This window comes from Culex pipiens, chromosome 3, assembly GCF_016801865.2.
Source record: "Culex pipiens pallens isolate TS chromosome 3, TS_CPP_V2, whole genome shotgun sequence".
In the NCBI taxonomy this organism is placed as follows: domain Eukaryota; kingdom Metazoa; phylum Arthropoda; class Insecta; order Diptera; family Culicidae; genus Culex; species Culex pipiens.
In genome coordinates, this window is record NC_068939.1 from 30,648,871 (window position 1) to 30,667,560 (window position 18,690).

The 18,690-nt window shown below is 35.5% G+C and overlaps 3 protein-coding genes across 4 annotated transcripts in view; 1 reads left to right on the plus strand and 2 right to left on the minus strand.

Annotated features, from left to right (window-relative positions):
* Positions 1–2,894: 2,894 nt before the first annotated feature.
* On the minus strand, positions 2,895–5,653 carry LOC120428817 (chromatin assembly factor 1 subunit B). Of its 2 annotated transcripts, XM_052710756.1 has the most exons (5): positions 5,365–5,653; positions 5,110–5,302; positions 4,525–5,038; positions 3,257–4,458; positions 2,895–3,010 (listed from the first exon to the last, which is right to left on the minus strand). In XM_052710756.1, the coding sequence occupies exons 1-5, from the start codon at positions 5,521–5,523 to the stop codon at positions 2,955–2,957; spliced, it is 2,124 nt and encodes a 707-aa protein (XP_052566716.1). In that variant the 5' UTR covers positions 5,524–5,653; the 3' UTR covers positions 2,895–2,954. The 2 variants fall into 2 exon arrangements, with proteins under 2 accessions (XP_052566716.1, XP_039449857.1); XM_039593923.2 differs by lacking the exon at positions 2,895–3,010 and having other exon boundaries at positions 3,063–4,458.
* Positions 5,654–9,019: 3,366 nt separating this feature from the next.
* The window catches only part of LOC120428820 (uncharacterized), a 17,241-nt gene continuing 7,570 nt past the window's right edge, over positions 9,020–18,690 (plus strand). Inside the window, exons 1-2 of the mRNA XM_052710757.1 lie at positions 9,020–9,345; positions 9,414–10,454. Of these exons, the coding sequence (XP_052566717.1) occupies positions 9,091–9,345; positions 9,414–10,454 (1,296 nt within the window). The 5' untranslated portion in view covers positions 9,020–9,090. The remainder of the gene's footprint in view (positions 9,346–9,413; positions 10,455–18,690) is intronic.
* On the minus strand, positions 15,596–16,881 carry LOC120428815 (vacuolar protein sorting-associated protein VTA1 homolog). The gene is made up of 2 exons (XM_039593917.2): positions 16,686–16,881; positions 15,596–16,627 (listed from the first exon to the last, which is right to left on the minus strand). The coding sequence occupies exons 1-2, from the start codon at positions 16,790–16,792 to the stop codon at positions 15,751–15,753; spliced, it is 984 nt and encodes a 327-aa protein (XP_039449851.1). The 5' UTR covers positions 16,793–16,881; the 3' UTR covers positions 15,596–15,750.

The window sequence follows — 18,690 nt, forward strand, 5'->3', positions numbered from 1 at the left end:
AACATTTTTTTTGCTGGAAAATTTTGTGAGTTTCCAAGTTTTGATCGGTTAGAAGAGGTTTTTCTTTGTCTGGTGAAGAACTGCGGTGAGAGTGTTATTATGCAATGTCGCAGATAAATTCCTTGCCTAATTTTGGAATCCTGCAGCTCTTTTTGGTTCGCTTTTTTCTAGCGAAACTGATCCAACAAACAGAGTCAAACTAAACCAGTAGGTTTTCAAAAGGAATCAAACAATGGAATACCCGATTCGACTGGTAGTTTGACGTTCAGAAAAAAATAATGTAAATTTGGAAGCTGTAATTTTGGAAGGTTGAATATTATTGTGGTTTTTGAAATAAATCGAAATAACAGCGCGAGTGTTTTTCATCTCGCGAAGCAATTTTCTGTTGTTTCTTTTCTGAGTGTACCTCAAATGTCACACGCGAAACCAAATCAAAATTTCGCCGCGGCACCAAACTGAAATGTCGCCAGTTGAGCTGCGACAAGACTCGCGCCGCGTCTTACACGGAGCACGGAATCGATCACGAAAATCTACCGGAAATCGTTCTGTGAGCGTGGATTCGATCATCCGGATGGACCATTTCATGATGTCTAGCTTGGAGAGGACAATTACGGCGCTTCTGATTTTCAAATTGGAGGCTGGGTCTTCCCATTTTGACTCTATAGAGCTTATTCAATCGACACCCGCTACATCCCGCATCGGCAAAACTCTCCCGGTGAGAGGACACAACGGACCGGATTGAGGTCCCTCGACAATGAGGAAATCCAACGGTAATCAGCAACTTAACCAAGGCTTTTTCCCTTCTGCGTCTTTTCCTGAAGCTGGAAACTGACTGAACTTCATAAATTACCCCAAATGAAACAGTTCTAGTGGTAGTAGAACTAAAAACCAAGATTTTAAACAATAATTTCATCTAAAGATCATCATCCAAAGCCGTCAAAACAAAAAAGCAAACACACTGATTCAAAATCACCTAAACATGCTTGACAGATATTTTGCGACAGAAAATCGTCGCGAGAGTTAAACTTGCTCAATTCGGTTTAGTGCCGCGGCGACAATACCTCTTTTATGATGTAATTTTACCTCAATTTAGACTGAAAAAGTGACATTACACCAGAAAAGTGGTAAAATTACACATTTCCAGAGGTAAAATTACACCTTTTTTCTGACATAAAAGATGTACCCCTTCCCAGATGTAATATTACCATGATTTTTTTTTCTGTGCAGTTCGCTCCATAAGAAATACATTGCTCACTACCAATCACGTCGGGTACTCCATTAAGACAGCTTCTGGATGAATTCAACAGCATCGGCCGAGCTCCCGTGGTGTAGTGGTACGGGTTTCGCTTTGTAAGCGGAAGGTCGATGGCTTGAACCCCATCTGGCGAGGCAAAAGGGGAAGGTGGCGGTCGAGGGGGATTTCGGCTGCTGCGGGAATTGATTTGTCAAATCCCAAGCCTCCCCAAAATCCATCCCATCCAATCTCTCGGACGACCTGTTGGACGACCTGAGTCTGAGCGTTGAAGAACTTTGTAACAATACGCAGAGAAGAGCTTCAAATGCTACTTTCGACTCGGTCACATGCTCTCAGGCAAAATTCGAGCTGAAGATTGGGCTATATGATCGGTAACGATCTCTAGATGGGTCAAAAATACACGAGGTTTCCCCTCAATCTCGCTCAATAGATACGCAAGTGTCGCAGTGGTCCGTATCTGTTCACAGCAAAAAAAAAAAATCGGCCCATAAACAATTTCCATTCATAATTATAAAAAAATGACGATTTTGCCTTCAACTTCCTTAAGATTTCTTGACTGCAAAGGACGGGGGATCGAACCCCACCTCGAGCGACTTTGATTTTTCGTTCATATTCATCTTTTCAAAATTCTTTGTTCTTTTAAAGGCTAGTATGCAGATCGGAAGGAAAGGGGTCAAGAAACAGCTTCACGAACAGCAGAACAAAGGAGAGGGAGCGATTTCTTGGGGCTTTTCTTCACCCTCTCTGACTTGCTTGCGCTGCCGCTGCTTCCCATTTGAAATTTTTCTTGACCGGTTTCTTCCGAAGTGCATACCTTACATTAACTTTCTCGTCGGCAGCATAAGGGAATTGACCCCAGACCCACTGGCTTACAAAGCGAACACCGTAACCGGTCAGCCATGGCTCCCGAAATAAAAAAACTGAATTAAAAAAATATATAATTATGTAATTCTCGGGTGAGTTTTCAAAAAGCCGTAAGAGCCACCGTGACCTCCGACAGAAATATTTGTTTTTCTCCTAATTGAAAATAAATTTCATTTATTTTCAGTTTGGGGTACTTGAAAAACGTGTAGATGAACAATATTAAACATTTTTGAAATTGAGTTTTCGTAAGTAGGTCGAATACCGAGGCAAAAAAGGCATTGGCTTTTACGGCTTTTTGAAAACTAATCCGAGAATTCTTTATTTTTCAAATTATTAAATTCTTAAATGCCATCATTTTTGACAACATCAAATTTGATGTTTTTCAAAACTCAATTTTAAAATTTATGCAAATAAAGATTTTATGCTCATTTTCCAGAATAAAAAAATTAAAATTTATTTGATTTTTAAATCCTCAAATTATCCATATTTTTAAGCGAATATGGCGTTACGAATGTTGCACGCCCGAAATGTCAAAATCGCGTAGTTGTACCAATATTAAAAAATAAAAATGTGGCTGTCATGCCATGGCACACTTTTTTAATGTTGGCACCACTGCGTGATTTTGACATTTCGGGCGTGCACCGTTCTCTCTTGTTCCTTGCTAGTAACAATAATTTGAGGAAAACTTACCTCAATTTGGATGCCATTTTCTTTTGATGATCTGTTTCTGCTAAGATTCTTGGAGTTGGTAGTATTGAAATCGACTGAATTTAATTCAACAGCATTTTTATGTCGTTATATGTCTGACACATAACTTTGAAACTAGAACAGTTGGTCAGATTTTGGAATCTTCCATCAACTTGGCGAAAAGTTCCGGATCCACTTGAGAATCTGCAAATAAAAAAGAAAATTGGGGACGTTCGGATCATTCACCACGCTTCGCTTCGTTTTCATCAGAAATAACTATATTCTTGTCTTAATTTAGAGGCACTACCACTAGAGAAAAATAATAGAAACACACGAGCTTATTCTACAGCAGCTTCTTCTTCGATTTGGGCGTCGAAAGTGTCCTAAACTCGACCCGCCGTGGCGTGATCGGCGTCGTGGCCGTCGCACCCTTCGCTTCCTCATCCTTACCCGCGACCTCGTCGTCATCGTCGTCCGAAATGACCAGCTTGATGTCCTCGGTCTGGTCGCACTCGGCCGGCGACCCATTGCTGACCACCTTGGAGGCCGGCTTGGGCTGATCGATTGGCCACGTGTCGACGGCGTCGTCCTCCTCGGGGGACGGTTTGGCGACGGACGTGGTGCGCGGTTGTCTTCGGAACGCGATTGGGGTGGCCGCCTTTTTGGGGGCCGTTTTGGGCGTTCCGTCGGATGGGGCTGTGGGTTGGCCGTCGGTTGATGGGGTCACGTCCGGGGTGCGAGGGTGGCGCCGAACGGCGATTGGTGTGACGGGACGGTTCTTTTTGGAGGGGCTTTCGAACTTTTCCTCGCTGCTGATGATCTTTTCCGCTTCGATGATGATTTCCTTGGCTGGTTGGACGATTTTCTCGTCGGAGGATTTTATCGGGGGGATTTCCTTGACGATAATGCCGGTCTTGGCGTCACCCGATTCCAGCGCGATGCGACGAATCGCGATGAGCTTTGCTTCGGCGGGGTTGTCCGCGTTTTCGGCACTGTTGGACCGGGCACGCTTTCGAGACTCTTCTTCTTTAGGTTCTTCAGCTGCAGCTGGTTCGGTTTCCGGTTCTTTTGGCTTTCTTCGGAAAGCAATCGGCTGCGCTGCAGGCTTCTCGACCTCTTTGGGTTTCACCTCCGGATCGTCCTGCTTTGGCTTCCGGCGGAACGCAATCGGTTGCGCAGCAGGCTTCTCCTCCGCCACCGGTTCCAACTTGGTCGGAGCAACCTTCTCTTTTTCATCGTCCTTACCGTCCTTGGACTTCTTCCTCCCGGCGGTCGCCTTCTTCGTCGGAGTTTTCTCCTTCTCCACCAAAATCTCCACCTCAAGCTCGTGAACTTCGCCCAGTTCGCCGTCGTTGAACGAAATCAGCGAGCAGAATCCGTCCGTCGAGGAAACGATCAAGATCTTGCCATCGCTGGACCAGGAAATGTCCGTCAGTCGGGTGTAGTGAATGTTGGAGATCAACGCAAAGGGCGTCTTTTGCTGGGTGTCGTACAGGTAGACGGAACTCTTGGTGGCCACGGCGAAGATCATGCGGTAGGGCAGCGGAATGACCGGCGGTTTGTCATCGGCGTGCGGGCGCAGCTTGAAGTACAACGGGCAAAATCGAACCGCGACTGTGTACTGGTCCGGGGAGGGCAGCGTCATGGCGGGTCTGAGGAAAGACAAGAATGATTTATAACTCAATAAAATTGCATTTTGTGTCCAGCAAAATACTCACTGCTTTAACGAGTTTCTCGTGTAGACATACGTCGTGTTCAACGGCTTCGGCACGCCCTCAATCTCCGCCACCCCGGACGGCGTCACGATCAGATTCCCGTCCGGACTGAACGTCAACCGGCGGAAGAACGTCTGCAGCGTATCGTCGTGGTACAGCCGGACCGTTTTCCCGTGCAGCGCGTGCCCCTTCGGAACCGGCAGCCCGCACTTGTTGTTCCTCGTGACGACCTTCTTCGTCTGCAGGTCAAACACCCGAAAGTACCGATCCGTACTCAACGTGGCCAGATACTGATTTTTCGGATCCCAGGCCACACCCTGGACGAAGCCCTTGTGGTCGGAGAAGATGTGCTGCGATTTGCCCTTGGTCACATCCCAAACCATTGCCGTGTTGTCCACGGAACCACTGCTCAGGAACATCGAGTTCGGCGACCAGCACAGATCGTACACGTCCTCCATGTGACCCCGCAGGATCTTCATCGTGAGCCACGTCTCCTTGTCCTGCTCGTTCGTAGTGTCTGCAACAAACCCAAAACAAACGTTCAAACGACCCCCATCAAAAACCGCCTCAACCCCCCAACGAACTCACCCAAAATGTTAACCACCTCGGTTTCGCCCTTCTGCTTCCAGATGAAGATGACGCTCTCGTCGTCGCCGGACGCCAGCAGCTCCCCGTTCGGAGACCACCGGACCGCATTCACGGCGCGCTGGTGTCGGGTCAGGTCGGCGGCCAAATCGAGCGAAATCGTGCCGCACTCGGCGTTCTGTGTCATGTGCCAAATCTACAACCAAATTTCCCACAATCATTAAAATAAGTTCTACTACTCAATCAAACCCTCCTTACCAAAACATGGGAATCGGTTCCACCGGATGCCAGCCGACGGAAATCGATCTTGTCGGCGCTGCTGCTGTTGTTGCTGCTGCCCACCTGCTTTGGCTGGATGTCGACGCTCAGCACCGGGTCGCGGTTGTGCCACGATATCTCCGGAATTTGGCACTTCATTTTAAACAGCGTTTGCACTTGAATGAGCCGGAAATTGTTTGAAAATCAGTGGAAATTCGCGAGAAAGTTTGATACTCCGGAAAATCCTTGCTGAAAACAGGGGCAAAACAGCTTTCAAAGCGCGCGTAAACTTGACGTTTGGTGGTGAGGATGAACATCAGTGTGGATGAATGCAACAAGCAGAGACGAATTCAGGGGTGGGTGAATCCTGGAAATCGTTTAGAGGGGCTCACCGATTGTTTGATTTTTTTATTCGTGTAATATTGACGGTTTTGTCCAAACAAATACGCGACAAACCAGCTTCAAACGGCACCCCGCATTTTCCTTCAGAGTTTTAGATTTTTTATGTTTTTGATTCTACCTTTAGAATTTATTGATTTTAGAATTTTTATTTATTTTATTTTTGATTGATAATTTTGGAAATTTTACATATTGTACGATCAGTTCCTTACTGGACTCGGTCGTTGGTAACGGCTCAACGACCGTCGATATAGGCGGCGGGTCAAATGCGTGCACAAAAATGTCAAAACCTCTCCTCCCTCACTTCGTCTCACCATCCAGCTGCAGCTTTGTTGACAAACAAACGGAGCACGCGGTCGCATGATGGTGGCATCGAGGCAGAATTAAGGGTGATGATTTGGTTGAAAATGAAACTTTTTTCAAGAAAAAATACTAGAAAAAATATATTTTTCCGACTGAATCAAAATATTAAACATATTTTCAATTTTTTGATTGTTTTTTTTTATTTTAGATTTTTTAATTATTTTTTTTTTCTTAAACTATGATTTTAAAGCAAGGGTCCTGATTGCTCCAAAACGACTCATTCACTCGCTACCACCAATCGAAAGCGACAAAAACCTGCTCTGACCGTATCCTACCTTTTGTCGCTGCCAAACCAATCGCTACAGAATACTCTCTTTTTGCTCTCCCTCTCACTTCGATCGAGTAGCACAGCGAATGGTTCACCGATTGAGTTATGTCGCTCAGTCGCTGAGTCGAAATCTTTTGCGATCGGCTTTGTTTTACTCATTTATAAAACTGGTAAAAATGTATGTTATCAAAAGTTTTTTGTAATTTTGTTGATAACACGACATCAAAGACACATTTACATGCAATTTCCATCATGAAAAATACAAATTTATGGCAAACTGTGGTAGTGCAGGCCAAAAGAGCGCCGAGCTGATATGTTGTTTGATTCTCTCCTCTCTGAACGTATTCGTGTGTGACTCGGGTCAACGGACGGAGTGGGCAAAGAAATTCACGAAGTATTTGTGTCGCTGGGAGAAGCGATTGAGCAACTCACAGGCAGCCTGAGCGTAGTGTTCACTTGCGAATGGTTGCGAGCTCCAGTTGGCAAAGATTCGCTCTACGATGAGTGAGTGATTTCTGATCTTTGAACCGAAAATCAGGACCCTTGTTTTAAAGTTTTCAATTTGGCTGATTCTTAGTATGAAAACTTTATAAACTTGTTGTTTTGTCCATCTTTTGATGGAAACTTGCTCACTTCCTACACTGAAATGGTTCATACCAATGGAATAGCCGATTCGACTGGTAGTTTGACAGTTCGCTCCATAAGAAATACATTGCTCACTACCAATCACGTCGGGTACTCCATTGGATCCTGAAATTAAGCCTAAATTTGTGGTATTATTGTTTACAACGATAAAGCCTCGAATAAAACTTAATTTTCTGAGGGCATCTGCAACGCTGGGGTGCAAATTAAATTTGCACTCCGCTTATGAATACCGAGATCAAACTTAGAGCAAAGTTTTGAATGCGGGTTTTGGAGATTTTTGGATGTCTGCCCTGATTGGTGAGCGCTAACATGAACAAAAATTCCAAAATTGTGAAATTCCAAAATTAAAAAAAAAAGTAAAAATACCAACATTTAAAAAATAAAAAAAAATCAAAAAAAAACCTCAGCTTTCAATATAGTTTTGTTTTTCAAATTAATTGATTTTTTTATCTGTTTTAATTTGTTGAAGACTCTTTTTTAATTTTGTTTTTTTTTTTCGCCTTAATTATTTTTTTTTCAATTTATAGATATCTAGCCTTCTTTTGATAAGGACCTTTAAAGAAATGCAAACATTGAGTATGTCCCTCTCACATCTTCATCGGAATAACGGGATACACTAAATGTTTACATTTGATTATAGGACGTTATAAAAGAAGCCAAGATTTTAAGTTTTTAAATTTATTTGTATTTTCGTCAGTTTTATAAATTATTTCAAGTTTTTTTACGAGTTTTTTCAGGTTCTACTTTTTTTAATTCTGTATTTTTTTAATTTTTTTATTTTAATTTTTGTCCGTGCTTGATTCGATTTTCCGTGCATAATTCCATTTGATGCGGTGGGGTTGGCGTTGGGTGTAAATTTGATTTGTTTCGATGTTTCGACGGCAACATTTCAAACGGCATCATCATGTACATTTTGACACCTTCTGGGTTATTGCATATTCTGAAAGTATTCCTAATAAGCTACCTCTTGACCAAAAACGAGCAAAAGTTACTTTAGTAAAGTCTGTTTAATAATGATTTAAAATAAAGTAACATAAACAAAATCTCTGGCATCAGCAGTGCCTGTTTGTATAGCCCTGTCAACCTGTCAAATAAAAGACTGCATGAACCTCGTGACGAAAAAAAAAACATCACGAAAAGCGCCATGTACATTCGGCTAAGAAAAACGAATCATATAAAGCTTCCCCTCTAATGACAGCAGGGTTATATAGACGTTTGTGATTTCAAAAGAAGTTATGTTTTTTTTTCTTAAATATAATGACGGCTTTTATATTAAAACTGGAATAGAAAAATTATGCTCAACATTCAAATTTATACTTTTTTTATTTTGTCCTATAAACATATGAAAGACAATAGTTTATTGGTCCTTTTTAAAAAAAAAAACTTTGGAAATGCGTTTTACTCAAAACGCACGGTTTATATATGATGCTTTTTGAAATGTTGTCGTTGGTTTGCCACCAGCGCTGGAGATGCACTGAATTGTTGAGTGTATATTATCTATTACTCGATTGCAGTTAAAAATGCTTTGTAGAATGTAACTACACTCAAACCCCGATGGTTTGACACCAACTGTTGTCAAACGAACGGGGTCACTTTTTAGTTTGACACCTCTTTTACACGGAGTTCACACACACTACCAAACGTTTGTTTTGATAGTGTTCGTGAGCGCCGTGTAAAAAGTGACAGTTCGTCACTTTTTAGTTTGACTTTGACCAACCACCGGGGGTTGAGTGTAAAACTTTTTTTCCGAGTATTTCTCGCAAAAATATGTATTACACATAGAATAACAGCTCAAAAATCGTTGGACCCCTCAGCCGAGTGAACTCTTTTTCATTTACGGATGAACTTTGTTGTCAAAGCCGTTGACAAGCGCGCTCTGTTTATTTCTTCTGCTGCGTGCGTCCTTTTTCGCGAAACGTAAAAATTTTATTCGTAAAACTTTCTGAAATATTTCAGTTACAGTACGCGAGACGCGTTTCAAAAATTGTATAAAGTAATTTAAAAAAAAGTGTTATTTGTTTGTTATCCGGGTGCGCGCGCGTGATTTAGAAATGGCCAGCAGCACGGCAAGATCCTCGCCATCCGGCGGCGGCAACAACAATGACAACAGCAGCAAATTCCAGAAGGCAAAACGAAAGGAACCGCATCCGGTGCGGAGGGAGTTCGTTGAAGTTGGTCCCAATCGGCACCGGTGCGTGCACTGCGAGTGGAGTACGGTCATGAACGCGACCCGGATGATCAAGCACATCATCGAGGTGTGCTCTTGCCCGGATGAGTTGAAGCAGGAAATGGTGGCCCTTCAGCAGGTAGGATTGATTTGCGGTGGAGGCATTTTGCGGATGATTTGACGATGTACTTTTTTTGTTGGTTTTAGGCTGCAGCTGAAAAGGAGCAAAATTCTTCAATGTTGTCGGAGAACAAAAAGGACATTCATGGGCTGTTTCACATTGTTGAAAACAATAAGCGTTCTTGCATGTTTTGTGAGTGGTCCACGGTTCGGAACTTGACCCGGATGCGAACCCACATCGTGATGCACTGTGCGAATGTGCCGGAAAAGGTTCGATCCTGTTTCCTGAAGCAGGAGTACAAAGATTACCAGAACGGCCAAGAAGAGGAAACTTATCAGGTTTTCGAAGTGGACGAACAGGAACGGGACTGGGAGGAATCAACGACCGTGGAGTTGGTCAACGATGACGGCGATGAGGAGGAAGACGAGCAGGCGGATGACAGCGAAATCAATTACGTCGAGGTTCAGGAACTCGAGGAACGCCAATGCAGCTGGTGTGGTTCCGTCATTTCGTACGACAGTTGTGAGGTCGAGGACGGAAGCGAAGTCTACTGCTCGACCGAGTGCTTCAAAGCCCAAACGGAGTGCATGCCTGACGACGAGGTCGTCACCGTCAAACGTATCACGAAGCGCGCCGCCCCAAAAACACCAAGTCCCGCCCCGGAATCTCCGCCAAAAGCGAAAAAAATCAAAGTACTCATGGTGACATCCGCCGATCCAGCCCCCAAAACGACCACCGTTTCACTCAAAAAAGAACCGGAAGTGACCCCGGTGCGACTCCGCCGAAGCAACCCAACCAAACCGACTCCCCCGCAGAAACATCAACAGGAAGAAGAAGAATTCAACTACACCGTCGAGGAGGAGGTCACGCCGGAGGTCAAACCACCGAAAGTGACGGCCCCCAAACCAGCCCAAAAGAAGGTGGTGGCCGCGGCGGAACTGCCGATGCCAAAGCAACAGCAGCAGCCGAAAGCAAAGTTGCAGCCCACAATAACGACGATGATGGCGAAGAAAAGTGTTCCGGCGCAGACGGCGACTACTACAGCTAGTAAGTCGACCGAGACGACGGCAACGGCGACAAAAAAGACGACGACGACGACGACGCCGGTTCCGGTGAAGATTTCAAAGGTAAGTGATTACGAAAATGCAAATTCTCCACTAACACGGAATATCGAAATCTAAAAAAACGAGTTTTTAACCAAGCGTTAGTCGTAAATTTAAATTTAAATGTAATATTTTTTAACATTGAAAATCAGACCATTTTGAGATATAGATAATGAAATCTAATTTAATGTTTTTTTTTTATTTTTACATTTCTTAACTCTTGATACGTTTGATTTTTGACTTCATAAATTATTTATTTTTTAGTTCAATATGTAAAATTTCAAATTTAAATTAAAAAGATTTGTATGAACTTGTATAAGAATTAAAGAATTAAAGAATTAAAGAATTAAAGAATTAAAGAATTAAAGAATTAAAGAATTAAAGAATTAAAGAACTAAAGAATTAAAGAATTAAGAATTAAAGAATTAAAGAATTAAAGAATTAAAGAATTAAAGAATTAAAGAATTAAAGAATTAAAGAATTAAAGAATTAAAGAATTAAAGAATTAAAGAATTAAAGAATTAAAGAATTAAAGAATTAAAGAATTAAAGAATTAAAGAATTAAAGAATTAAAGAATTAAAGAATTAAAGAATTAAAGAATTAAAGAATTAAAGAATTAAAGAATTAAGAATAAGAATTAAAGAATTAAAGAATTAAAGAACTAAAGAATTAAAGAATTAAGAATTAAAGAATTAAAGAATTAAAGAATTAAAGAATTAAAGAATTAAAGAATTAAAGAATTAAAGAATTAAAGAATTAAAGAATTAAAGAATTAAAGAATTAAAGAATTAAAGAATTAAAGAATTAAAGAATTAAAGAATTAAAGAATTAAAGAATTAAAGAATTAAGAATTAAAGAATTAAAGAATTAAAGAATTAAAGAATTAAGAATTAAAGAATTAAAGAATTAAAGAATTAAAGAATTAAAGAATTAAAGAATTAAAGAATTAAAGAATTAAAGAATTAAAGAATTAAAGAATTAAAGAATTAAAGAATTAAAGAATTAAAGAATTAAAGAATTAAAGAATTAAAGAATTAAAGAATTAAAGAATTAAAGAATTAAAGAATTTAAGAATTTAAGAATTTAAGAATTAAAGAATTAAAGAATTAAAGAATTAAAGAATTAAAGAATTAAAGAATTAAAGAATTAAAGAATTAAAGAATTAAAGAATTAAAGAATTAAAGAATTAAAGAATTAAAGAATTAAAGAATTAAAGAATTAAAGAATTAAAGAATTAAAGAATTAAAGAATTAAAGAATTAAAGAATTAAAGAATTAAAGAATTTAAGAATTTAAGAATTTAAGAATTTAAGAATTTAAGAATTAAAGAATTAAAGAATTAAAGAATTAAAGAATTAAAGAATTAAAGAATTAAAGAATTAAAGAATTAAAGAATTAAAGAATTAAAGAATTAAAGAATTAAAGAATTTAAGAATTTAAGAATTTAAGAATTTAAGAATTTAAGAATTTAAGAATTTAAGAATTTAAGAATTTAAGAATTAAAGAATTAAAGAATTAAAGAATTAAAGAATTAAAGAATTAAAGAATTAAAGAATTAAAGAATTAAAGAATTAAAGAATTAAAGAATTAAAGAATTAAAGAATTAAAGAATTAAAGAATTAAAGAATTAAAGAATTAAAGAATTAAAGAATTAAAGAATTAAAGAATTAAAGAATTTAAGAATTAAAGAATTAAAGAATTAAAGAATTAAAGAATTAAAGAATTAAAGAATTAAAGAATTAAAGAATTAAAGAATTAAAGAATTTAAGAATTTAAGAATTTAAGAATTTAAGAATTTAAGAATTTAAGAATTTAAGAATTAAAGAATTAAAGAATTAAAGAATTAAAGAATTAAAGAATTAAAGAATTAAAGAATTAAAGAATTAAAGAATTAAAGAATTAAAGAATTAAAGAATTAAAGAATTAAAGAATTAAAGAATTAAAGAATTAAAGAATTAAAGAATTAAAGAATTAAAGAATTAAAGAATTAAAGAATTAAAGAATTAAAGAATTAAAGAATTAAAGAATTAAAGAATTAAAGAATTAAAGAATTAAAGAATTAAAGAATTAAAGAATTAAAGAATTAAAGAATTAAAGAATTAAAGAATTAAAGAATTAAAGAATTAAAGAATTCAAGAATTAAAGAATTCAAGAATTCAAGAATTCAAGAATTCAAGAATTAAAGAATTAAAGAATTAAAGAATTAAAGAATTAAAGAATTAAAGAATTAAAGAATTAAAGAATTAAAGAATTAAAGAATTAAAGAATTAAAGAATTAAAGAATTAAAGAATTAAAGAATTAAAGAATTAAAGAATTAAAGAATTAAAGAATTAAAGAATTAAAGAATTAAAGAATTAAAGAATTAAAGAATTAAAGAATTAAAGAATTAAAGAATTAAAGAATTAAAGAATTAAAGAATTAAAGAATTAAAGAATTAAAGAATTAAAGAATTAAAGAATTAAAGAATTAAAGAATTAAAGAATTTAAGAATTTAAGAATTTAAGAATTTAAGAATTTAAGAATTTAAGAATTTAAGAATTTAAGAATTTAAGAATTAAAGAATTTAAGAATTTAAGAATTAAAGAATTTAAGAATTAAAGAATTAAAGAATTAAAGAATTAAAGAATTTAAGAATTTAAGAATTTAAGAATTTAAGAATTAAAGAATTAAAGAATTAAAGAATTAAAGAATTTAAGAATTAAAGAATTAAAGAATTAAAGAATTAAAGAATTAAAGAATTAAAGAATTAAAGAATTAAAGAATTAAAGAATTAAAGAATTAAAGAATTAAAGAATTAAAGAATTAAAGAATTAAAGAATTAAAGAATTAAGAATATAATAATTAAAGAATTAAAGAATTAAAGAATTAAAGAATTAAAGAATTAAAGAATTAAAGAATTAAGAATTAAAGAATTAAAGAATTAAAGAATTAAAGAATTAAAGAATTAAAGAATTAAAGAATTAAGAATTAAGAATTAAGAATTCAAGAATTAAGAATTAAGATTTAAAGAATTAAGAATATAATAATTAAAGAATTAAAGAATTAAAGAATTAAAGAATTAAAGAATTAAGAATTTAAGAATTAAAGAATTAAAGAATTAAAGAATTAAAGAATTAAAGAATTAAAGAATTAAAGAATTAAAGAATTAAAGAATTAAAGAATTAAAGAATTAAAGAATTAAAGAATTTAAGAATTTAAGAATTTAAGAATTTAAGAATTTAAGAATTTAAGAATTTAAGAATTTAAGAATTTAAGAATTTAAGAATTTAAGAATTTAAGAATTTAAGAATTTAAGAATTTAAGAATTTAAGAATTTAAGAATTTAAGAATTTAAGAATTTAAGAATTTAAGAATTTAAGAATTTAAGAATTTAAGAATTTAAGAATTTAAGAATTTAAGAATTTAAGAATTTAAGAATTTAAGAATTTAAGAATTTAAGAATTTAAGAATTAAAGAATTAAAGAATTAAAGAATTAAAGAATTAAAGAATTAAAGAATTAAAGAATTAAAGAATTAAAGAATTAAAGAATTAAAGAATTTAAGAATTTAAGAATTTAAGAATTTAAGAATTTAAGAATTTAAGAATTTAAGAATTTAAGAATTTAAGAATTTAAGAATTTAAGAATTTAAGAATTTAAGAATTTAAGAATTTAAGAATTTAAGAATTTAAGAAATTAAGAATTTAGGAATTTAAGAATTTTAGAATTTAAGAATTTCAGAATTTCAGAAGTTCAGAATTTCAGAAATTCAGAATTTCAGAATTTGAAAATTTTTAGAATTTTAAAAATTTTAAAATTTTATGATTTTATAATTTTAAAATTTTAAAATTTTAAAATTTTAAAATTTTAAAATTCTAAAATTTTAAAATTTTAAAATTCTAAAATTTTAAAATTTTAAAATTTTATAATTTTATAATTTTATAATTTTATAATTTTATAATTTTATAATTTTATAATTTTATAATTTTATAGTTTTATAATTTTATGATTTTATAATTTTATAATTTTATAATTTTATAATTTTATAATTTTATAATTTTATAATTTTATAATTTTATAATTTTATAATTTTATAATTTTATAATTTTATAATTTTATAATTTTATAATTTTATAATTTTATAATTTTATAATTTTATAATTTTATAATTTTATAATTTTATAATTTTATAATTTTATAATTTTATAATTTTATAATTTTATAATTTTATAATTTTATAATTTTATAATTTTATAATTTTATAATTTTATAATTTTATAATTTTATAATTTTATAATTTTATAATTTTATAATTTTATAATTTTATAATTTTATAATTTTATAATTTTATAATTTTATAATTTTATAATTTTATAATTTTATAATTTTATAATTTTATAATTTTATAATTTTATAATTTTATAATTTTATAATTTTATAATTTTATAATTTCATAATTTTATAATTTTATAATTTTATAATTTTATAATTTTATAATTTTATAATTTTATAATTTTATAATTTTAGATTTTAGATTTTAGAATTTTAGAATTTTAAAGTTTTAGAATTTTTGAATTTCAGAATTTCAGAATTTAAGAATTTTAGAACTTAAGAATTTAAGAATAAAAAAAATAAAGAAATTATGAATTTAAGAATTTCAGTATTTTAGAATTTGAGAAAATAATAAAATAATAAAATTATGAAATTCTTAAAATTTTAATTTTAAAAGTTGAGGAATACAAGAATTTGAGAGTCTAAGAACTTATAATTTTAACATTTTTAAGCATAATTATAATTAAAAAATCCAAAAAATTAACAACATAAGAATTTTGGAATTTTAAAAAATAAGAAATTTAGGAAATTAATTATTTAAGCAATTTTAAGGTTAATGCTTAATTTATTTACAAATTTGAAGCTTTTTTGAAATAATTTACTACCAAAGTTAAAATTTAAAGGATTCATGAGTTTAAACATTCACGGCGTATATTCCGAGCTAATTTATTGCTGTTTCTGATAATTGGAACTAAGTTCAGAAAAGTTGCAAATTGGCAGTAGAAAAGTCTAGCCAGAAAGAAGTGTACAAACGCACCAAGAAATTGTTCCTTCTCTTTTGTCCCGGGAAACCAGCCTTAAATAAATCAAACATCGAAATAGGATTCGAAAAAAATGAAATTTAAAATCGGTCATTTGAGTGGTTGATTAAATAGTTTCTTTATTAATCTGGAGGCGTGCACCCATGGCCGGTGTAAAAAGCTTTAAAACAACAAAATGAGTTTAAATCGCGGCTTTCGCAATCTAAGATCAATACACAAAATACTTTACACATACAAGATCAGCTCTTTCAGCCATCTTGGCCGGTTTGCAGCAGCCGTAGCGCCTTCTGCAGGTTGTCAATCGCCGTTTTGGTGTCCTCGTAGTTAAGCGCACTTCCGGCCCACTTGCAGTACTTCTGGGCCTTGGTAATCTGGTCGGGTGTGAGGGTCACACCGGCACCGGTCGCAACGGGTGCGGCCGCCGGAGCGACACCTCCTCCGGCTGGTCCCGTGTACGGTTGCCATCCGCCGGGTGGTTTCTCCGGTTCGCTCGGCGGCGTCGGTGCCTTCACGTTGCTGAACGGGTCGTTCGTAACGAAGTTGGTGGGACCGGAGGGTGGGCCAGAAAAAGGTAGCTGTGGCTGCCCCGGCGACGGGAAGCTGTTGAATCCCATCGGTGGATACGGCGGTTGCTGCTGACTTGGCCCTGGGGCAGGCGGTTGGTCCGGTGCTGGGTTGCTTGGTCCCGGTACCAGATTCTGCAACTCGTTGTCCAACTCTTCGTCCTCTGCGGACTGCATCGGTCCAGGTACCGGAGTTTCGCCATTCTTCAAGCAGTTGTGAATGTAGGAGGCCTTCCACTTGGCGTACTTTCGATTCTGGGTCACCTCCTCGGTCAGTTCGCCGAACGTTTGCAGTACGTCGTAGATCATTCCGGCCGTGTAGAATGCCTTCACGACATTCTTCCCGAAATTGCTGGCCCGGTCCTGTTTGTCCGCGTACAAAAACAACTTCAGCGCGTAATTCTCCAGATAAGCTTGCGCGGCCACCTCATTCGTGATAGATTCGTTCTCCGTGTGGGCCTTCTTCGTCGTCTCCAACCAGTCCATCACCTGAATAAGGAACTTTCGTTCCTCCATACCCTGGCTGTTGATTTTAAGTCCCACCTGGAGGGCGTACAATCGACTAAAAAGAGTTAAATCCAATTAACTTCCAACAAATCAAAACAACAAACTCAACTTACCACCAGTAGCTGACGATGGCATCGCGGGCGTCGTGTTCCTGCGCCGTCTTCAAATAGTGCGCAATGGGCTTCAGCGTGGCCGGAACCTCCGGAAAGTTGGCGGCCATCGCGGGGTTTACAAAAAACGGGAGATCGATCCGAACGGAATCAAAACAGTGACTAATCTTCGCAGGACTCGGACGAAATGACGTTTCGGGAAAATTGGAAAATTACTTTGTGAAGTGACAGATGGCAGTGAGAAATGAACGCTGCAGTTTTGATGGGTGTGTTCATTCACAGTTCACTCGATGATGACAAGGTTTGACGTGGGGCTATGCTCCCAAAGATTTTTTTTTGAAGAAAATTAAGAAACTTAAATAAAAATGTGGCTTGTTATATCAAATATGACTTGTTAATCCAATATTCATATTGGAACAGCGTGCAAATTAGCGTATCCAGCTAATTGAACCACTGACAGTTCGTCATTTTTTAGTTTGACTTTGGCCAACCAACGGGGAACAAACCACCGGGGGTTGAGTGTATTCTTTTTTAATATTTGTAGAGAAGTTTCTAGTCCTCGTACCGGAGTTTCATGAATGAACATATATCTTAAAAAAATAAAGATAGAAAATTTTCCTTGAATTTAACCTAAAAAAATATAACTATAACTCAAGCTGTGCACTTGGCCAAAATTTACTGAATTATTTTCAGATTGTAATTTAAACACGCTTAAAAACAATTTATCTTAAGATATTTGAAATTTGAATGCAAATTTGTCAAGATGACGTTTTTCGATAAGGCTGTTTTTCATTTTTTTTGTCAAACCCCCCTCCTCCCCCCTCCCCTTGAAAAAATGCGGGCAAAAAACAATTTGGTTTAAACTCTTAAAAAATCAATGGAAATTTAAGTGCAATCAGCTGAAATCATTTTAAAATGCATTCCGCTGCATTTTGCAATTGCGAAAAACACCCTTCGAGTGGAATTATAAGTTATAATTCCAAATTAATGTATAAGACAAATGTTCATGTATTTCGAGTGGAATTATAACTTATAATTCCAAATTAATTTATAAGACAAATGTTCATGTATTTTGTCAATTTACTGTTCAAAACAAGTGGTGAAAACTGCAACTCTTCAGCATCCATTTCAGTTGTGATAAGTTTTTTCAGCATTAATTTGATCTAAATCAGAGAAGGGAAATGAGAAGGTACACTGGCTATTAATTTTTGACCCCGTAACGTGGTACACGCGGTACACATCTCAGCTGTCTAGAAAAAAATTGGGTTAAGCAATTTTTGTTCAATGGAGTCCGGGCATTACGAAATTTTTTACATTTTTGAATGTAAATTTTTTTCTCTGCTTGGAAAAATTAATTGTTAAAACAGATCACGATCTAGAAGAAGACACAAAAGGAAGGGGTTATTTGCTAGTTGTTTAAATTTCCGGTAGTCCAGCGGTAGTTATGCAGCGCCTTTCATAGACCACAATGGACGACCAGTTTCAGACAGGCATGCTAGTTCCCACCTTTGCTGATCGACAGACTCAGCATTTGGCTGATCCGGGCTAAACGAGAGTGGACCAGATTAGATTTTTACTTTGTGATGTAGAATACAACCTTTATTCTAATACGAGAACTAATCACCTAAATAGCTGATAAAAATGCACCGTGTTTTGAAATTTGGAGAAGCGTTTAAGCTGTCCGAGGTCGGGACTAGGTTCTAACCGAGGAACCGCAAACCAAAGGATTTAATAATCGAGTCCGGGCATAATTGAATGGCGAGGACGTTAGGCAGAGACTCGATTCAGTGAGTACCGACGTTAGATATGTCGTGCTGCTCGTGGCTCGAAGCTAGAACCGGTCGACGGTTCGCGAAACGGTGTGGGCACATATATCATTGACAGTGCTGGAAAAGGTCACAAAATTGCTAAAAAATCTCATCTCAGAATTTTAAAATCTCATCAACCTCAACACGACCCGTGCACCTATCGCTAGCTTCTTTAAATTTCCTTCATCAAGGTGTTTTTG

What these genes read in the sequence shown, in the direction of transcription:
- LOC120428817 (XM_039593923.2), bottom strand. Translation starts at nt 5,523, where the DNA reads ATGAAGTGCCAAATTCCGGAGATATCGTGGCACAACCGCGACCCGGTG. An exon ending in CGAGGTGGTTAACATTTTGG is followed by an intron (nt 5,039 to 5,109) that starts GTGAGTTCGTTG and finishes GGTTTGTTGCAG; the next exon opens with ACACTACGAACGAGCAGGAC. An exon ending in ACGAGAAACTCGTTAAAGCA is followed by an intron (nt 4,459 to 4,524) that starts GTGAGTATTTTG and finishes GTCTTTCCTCAG; the next exon opens with ACCCGCCATGACGCTGCCCT.
- LOC120428815 (XM_039593917.2), bottom strand. Translation starts at nt 16,792, where the DNA reads ATGGCCGCCAACTTTCCGGAGGTTCCGGCCACGCTGAAGCCCATTGCG. An exon ending in GCCATCGTCAGCTACTGGTG is followed by an intron (nt 16,628 to 16,685) that starts GTAAGTTGAGTT and finishes AACTCTTTTTAG; the next exon opens with TCGATTGTACGCCCTCCAGG.